Source organism: Rhagoletis pomonella, unplaced genomic scaffold (assembly GCF_013731165.1).
Source record: "Rhagoletis pomonella isolate Grant_MI unplaced genomic scaffold, Rhpom_1.0 Rhpom_scaffold_00001, whole genome shotgun sequence".
Taxonomy (NCBI): domain Eukaryota; kingdom Metazoa; phylum Arthropoda; class Insecta; order Diptera; family Tephritidae; genus Rhagoletis; species Rhagoletis pomonella.
In genome coordinates, this window is record NW_023458555.1 from 93,659,710 (window position 1) to 93,665,900 (window position 6,191).

The window sequence follows — 6,191 nt, forward strand, 5'->3', positions numbered from 1 at the left end:
GCAATGCAATATCCGCTCATGTTCTGCCGTGGGGAAGACGGATATCACTTAGGCTACAAGATGATAAATCCAATGAATGGTTAGTACAAAAAAATGTTTGTCGAGGTGTCGAGACAAATAAAAAGGTCAGTTCAATGAACTTTTACGCATATCGAATGATGATTCGACAAAACTATGACAACCACTTACTGAGATATCGACGATTATTCCAACAGTATGCAGTTGATATGTACGTTAAAGTTGAGACAGAACGACTTAATTACATTCGATACAATCAGTCGAAGTTGCGATCTGAAGAGTATGTTCACTTACGAGATGCGATGAATAGTGATGCGGATATTACAGATATTGCTCGACTAACTATTTTGCCATCGACATACATTGGCAGTCCTAGACACATGCATGAGTACTCCCAGGACGCGATGACTTACGTGCGCAATTATGGACGACCGGATTTGTTTGTAACATTTACTTGCAATCCAAAATGGCCAGACATTACGAATCTGTTGCATCCCGGCCAATCACCAAGCGATCACCACGACGTCACAGCACGAGTGTTTAAACAAAAACTCAGATGTTTGATGGACTTCATTACGAAACAACGTGTATATGGTACTGTTCGATGCTGGATGTACTCAGTGGAGTGGCAGAAGAGAGGTTTACCCCACGCACACATTCTGCTTTGGATGGTGGAGAAAATTACACCTGACCAAATTGATGACATAATTTCCGCTGAAATTCCTGATGTTGATATAGATCCAGAGTTGCACGAAGTGGTGATGGCCAATATGGTTCATGGGCCATGCGGACAACACGATCCATCTTCGGTTTGTATGTCGGACAATAAATGCAAAAAACGCTATCCACGTGATTTTATTTCGGAAACTCAAACTGGAAACGATGGATACCCTCTCTATCGGCGTCGCTCACCCGCTGACAATGGCAGAACATCCATCACTCAATTGAAAGGAAAGAATTTCTTGGTTGATAACACATGGATCGTTCCATATTCGCCTATTTTGTCTAAGGCATTCAAAACACATATAAATGCTGAGTATTGCAGTTCAATAAAGTCAATTAAGTATGTTTGCAAATACGTCACCAAAGGAAGCGATATGGCGGTTATTGGCGTGGAACGAGATGAAATTAGCAAATTTCAAATGGGCAGATATGTCAATTGCAATGAAGCAATCTGGAGAATATTTTCATTTGCAATACATGAACGCCATCCGACTGTTGTGCATCTGGCAGTTCATTTGGAGAATGGCCAACGAGTTTATTTCAACGCAGAGAACATAGTACAGCGAGTGGAAAGACCACCAGCAACCACTTTAACAAGTTTCTTTGCAACTTGCGCCAGTGATCCGTTCGCGAGAACATTGCTTTACTCTGAGATGCCTCGGTATTATACATGGAATGCATCGTCGAAGAAATGGTTACGCAGGAAGTACGGCCATCCAGTAGATGGTTATCCAGGTGTTTTTTCAACTGATGCATTGGGAAGAATTTACAGTATCCATCCAAAGAACGATGATTGCTTTTACCTACGTTTGCTTCTGGTCAATGTACGCGGTTCAACTTCATTTCAATCTTTGAGGACTGTAGATGGTACCATTTGTGCAACATTTCGAGAAGCATGTCAACATTTGAAATTGCTTGAACACGACAGTCACTGGAATCAAACGCTAGCGGATGCAATAGCTTCCTCACCAGCCACTGCACTTTTCGCTATAATAATTTCGACATGTCAGCCTTCAAACCCGCGTCTATTATGGGATACGTACAAAGATGACATGGCAGAAGATATTTTGCACCGCTTGCGACTAGCGACAAGAAATTTCGAGTTGCAAATGAACGCTGACATCTACAATGAAGCATTAGTCCTTACTGAAGATTTATGTTTACTCATGAGTGGAAAACTATTGATTGAAGTTCATATGCCAGCGCCAAGTCGTCAAGCAAGGGATGTACTGAATCACGAATTGGAACGCGAGCGTGCTTACGATATAACTCACTTGCAACAACAAGTACAAACAAATTTTCCACTGTTGAATGAACAGCAAAGCAGTGCGTACAATCAACTAATAAATGCTGCAGATAATGGAAACGGTGGCATATTTTTTCTCGATGCGCCCGGCGGGACCGGTAAAACGTTCCTATTGTCTTTAATACTAGCAGCAATACGTGGTCAAAGTGGTATTGCATTAGCTCTTGCATCTACCGGGATTACGGCAACACTGTTGGAAGGTGGAAGAACGGCACATTCAGCATTAAAGCTTCCATTAAACTTGCAAATACACGAAAGTCCTGTTTGCAATATTTCAAAGCAATCAGCAATGGCACAAGTTTTAAGAAACTGTAAATTGATCATATGGGATGAGTGCGCAATGGCCTACAAACGATCATTAGAAGCACTCGACCGAACATTGAGAGATTTGCGCAATAATGATCGTTGCTTTGGAGGAGTGATGATATTGCTGGCGGGCGACTTCAGACAAGCACTACCCGTGATTCCAAAATCAACAGCGGCGGATGAGCTAAACGCATGTCTGAAGTCATCGCATTTGTGGAGGTTTGTTAAAACCATTTCATTGACGATCAATATGCGAGTTTTGCTGAAACACGATAGAACTGCAGAGGTTTTTCAAAAGAGCTGCTGCGAATCGGCAATGGACAAGTTCCGATAGATCCGTGCAGTGGATTAATATCGATTCCAACTGCGATTTGCCAATTCGCTTCAAGTAAGGATGAACTAATTAGCAGTGTATATCCAAATATCGCTCAAAATTATGGTAACTACGAATGGTTAGCCGCACGCGCAATTTTAGCAGCAAAAAATATTGATGTATTGATTGATATTGTTGTAGTAAATTACCCAGTGGAGATCTTAAACTCTCTGGATTTGCCTGGAATGCCTCCTCATCATTTGCGTCTCAGAGTTGGGTCTGTTGTTATTATGCTACGCAATCTTCATGCTACCAAACTGTGCAATGGTACACGACTGATTGTTACGAAGCTAATGGACAATTTAGTAGTGGCAAGCATTTTGAAAGGCCCGTTCAAGGGAGAGGAATGCTTACTTCCCCGGATTCCCTTAACTTCAACAGATTTGCCTTTCCAATTCAAACGTATGCAGTTCCTAGTGAAACTTGCATTTGCGATGACAATTAACAAGTCACAAGGGCAGTCGTTGGAAGTATGCGGCATAAACCTAGAAATGCCATGCTTTTCACATGGTCAGCTCTATGTGGCGTGTTCCCGTGTTGGAAAACCGTCCTCGCTATTTATTTACGATCCGGGACAGAAAACTAAAAATGTTGTGTATCGTGCAGCCTTAAATTGAATACTAAATTTATATACTTTGAAGTTGTATACACAATGAAGTAGTGAAAAATCGTTAATTTTCTATTAAAAATAATACCGGTGTAGTAACAATTTTTGAAATGAAATTAATAAAAAAATCTATTTTGGGCAGAACGAAGTTTACCGGGTCAGCTAGTTTACTATAATACATATTTATTATACTTCTTATATACTAGTCTTACAAACACATGTATGTGCAGCCAGACACTTATGCACATGCAAATGCACATTAGGGGTATTCTCGAAGTCTTGCACGATGCACGGATTGCACGAAATGCAAAAATACTATTCCAAATTTCGAAGAGTACGAGAGCACCCCATTGCAAAGTGGTAGCATGCATGGGTAGCAAGCAGCGAAATTATGTATCAAATACAATAACAAGGGACAGCAAATAACAAATGAAGTGAGCGAGATGAGAGGAATGAGAGAAATATGTAGCAATTCCACCAACAAAACAACTAGCACAGGGTCGCATTTATCTTGCTATGCTATTTTGCAAAATATATACATGGGTTTCGACGTTGCATATTTTGCAGCGATAGGAAATGTTGTTTCCCATTTATTTTGTTGTTGTGTGTTTGCAAGCTATGCAATCCATGCAATCCGTGCTACGTGCAATGGCTTTGCAATATTTGGAGAATACCTCTATTGGCTTAGCTTAGCAAAATATGCTTATGGGAGAATGCAGTGTAAGCAGAAATCAAGCATTCCATAATATTTCGTGTGAACCACAATTTGTTTTCATTACAGACAAAATAAGTTTAATGCACTTTTGGCGCGTGTGGAACTTTGTTATGTGGATATGAATTTCTGATACACTTCATTACTTTGATCTTCGTTTTTGCCTGTGCCTCTAGACATCTTTGTTTTTGTTTTTATTCTCAAACCGCTAAACCCGCGACAACCATTTCCATGTGCATTATTCCCCTTGAATTTGGCAATCTACTCCCAACCAACCAACTGCCGTAAAGAAGTTTCACTTCATAAATTCAAGAAATGTTCTTACCCTTTCAGTTACCCTAATTCTATTGTCTCCATTTTCGTCTTTATCTGCACTTTTGCCTTCTTTTTTTTTGAGTTCGTTGTTATCATTTATTTCGTATTAATATATAGTAGAGTGCCAGTTACTGTCGAAATTCGACAGTTTTTCTAGTTATAGAAGCCTTGGAGAAGTTTTCTAACTTAACACGTACCAAACTTATACGGTTCAAATTAACTAACCGGAAAATCTTCTGCTAAATGTAATGTAAAAGTTTACCGATAAATTCAAATGATTTGATACATATCGATAGTTCGATGAATTTCAAGAACACTAAAATTCGATAACTCGATAAATCGATAAGCTTATATAACCTTGAAACTTCCAACCAATTTCAGTAGATAAATAACACTATGCGACAGTCAAAATCGGGATGGGATGAAACCAACGGGAAATGTTATATCGGTCAAAAACAAGTTATACGTGTCCCGGCGTTTCGCTGGGTCACGTCTAGGAATCGAGATATATCGATTTGAAGTTAGTAACTATCATACAGGGGAAATTGTCCCCTTTGGTGGTCTTTTGTTGACATAACTCGAGAACCACTAGTCCGATTTTGCTCAAACAAATTTAAAAATATTAAAAATTACAATTCCTTTAATCTGTTCATATTGCGTTTTTCTATATAATCAACAGTTTTAAAAAAATTTAATATTTTAGGCAAAAAATATTTTTTTTCTTCACACATTTATTTTTACCGGCAAAACTGTTGATTATATAGAAATAACGTTATATGAACAGATTAAAGGAATTGTAATTTTTAATTTTTTTTAATTTGTTTGAGCAAAATCGGACTAGTGGTTCTCGAGTTATGTCAAAAAAAGACCACGAAAGGTGACAATTTCCCCTATATGATATTTATATATATATCTCGATTCCTAGACGTGACCCAGCGAAACGCCGGGACACGTATAACTTCTTTTTTACCGATATAACTTTCCCCGGTAGTTTGAACCCTTCCCGATCACTGACCCCTACCATTTGTCTCACAGTGTAATTATCGATAACTCTGTAAGTTGAAAGAACTCCATGCATTACGACACCTCGATGAATTTCGTTAAGTCTAAAATAATGATAATTCAATAAACTATAACTTGATACATTTATTTAACTTGACAAATTTCGTTAATCCCACACGTTTTTATAGCTCGATAACTATCCGTAAATTTGGACAACTAAGTTTCTGTGTCTATAAATTTCGACAACTCAGTAAACATTGATCAGTTTGAATAATTCGATACGTTGCGATAACTTAATAAGCATGGATAAATTTCGATAATTATAAACTTCGATGATTCGATAAATTTCAGTAACCTTTAAGGCTGATTTTATATCGATTCCTATCGGAAAACTTCAACTCTGTTAACCTAATTCTTATGTATTTCTCATCGTCTCCATTTTCGCCTTTATCTCAATTTTCGTCTTTATCTTCACTTTTGCCTTTTTTTGTCTTCATCGTTCTCACTTGTTTCTTCATCTTCATATTTATCTTTATTTCAAAGTTTAATTTCAAATACGAAGTAAAACAAAATGCGAAACAGCTTAAATTGAACAGGTAGCAAAATCAACCATACACAAATATGGAAATTTTTTAACGACGAGTTTCAACCAATTTCGAAACTATAGAAACTCTCCACATCTACAGAAAATTACCTTTCCAAGTGTGTTTTTGGGTTTGAAATCGGTAACTTTACCTTGGTCTTCTTTTTGTTTTTATCTTTGACATCTTTGCTTTTATCCTTTTCTTTTTCTACTCACGTACGTGAGATGAGGTGCGATGACGTGTTA

The 6,191-nt window shown here is 38.0% G+C and overlaps 1 protein-coding gene across 1 annotated transcript; it reads left to right on the plus strand.

Moving 5' to 3' along the window:
• Positions 1-227: 227 nt before the first annotated feature.
• Positions 228-4,178, plus strand: LOC118734314. The gene is made up of 2 exons (XM_036464040.1): positions 228-2,572; positions 4,115-4,178. The coding sequence occupies exons 1-2, from the start codon at positions 228-230 to the stop codon at positions 4,176-4,178; spliced, it is 2,409 nt and encodes an 802-aa protein (XP_036319933.1).
• The last annotated feature ends 2,013 nt before the right edge of the window (positions 4,179-6,191 follow it).

What these genes read in the sequence shown, in the direction of transcription:
- LOC118734314 (XM_036464040.1), top strand. Translation starts at nt 228, where the DNA reads ATGTACGTTAAAGTTGAGACAGAACGACTTAATTACATTCGATACAAT. An exon ending in AAGTCATCGCATTTGTGGAG is followed by an intron (nt 2,573 to 4,114) that starts GTTTGTTAAAAC and finishes TTTTCATTACAG; the next exon opens with ACAAAATAAGTTTAATGCAC.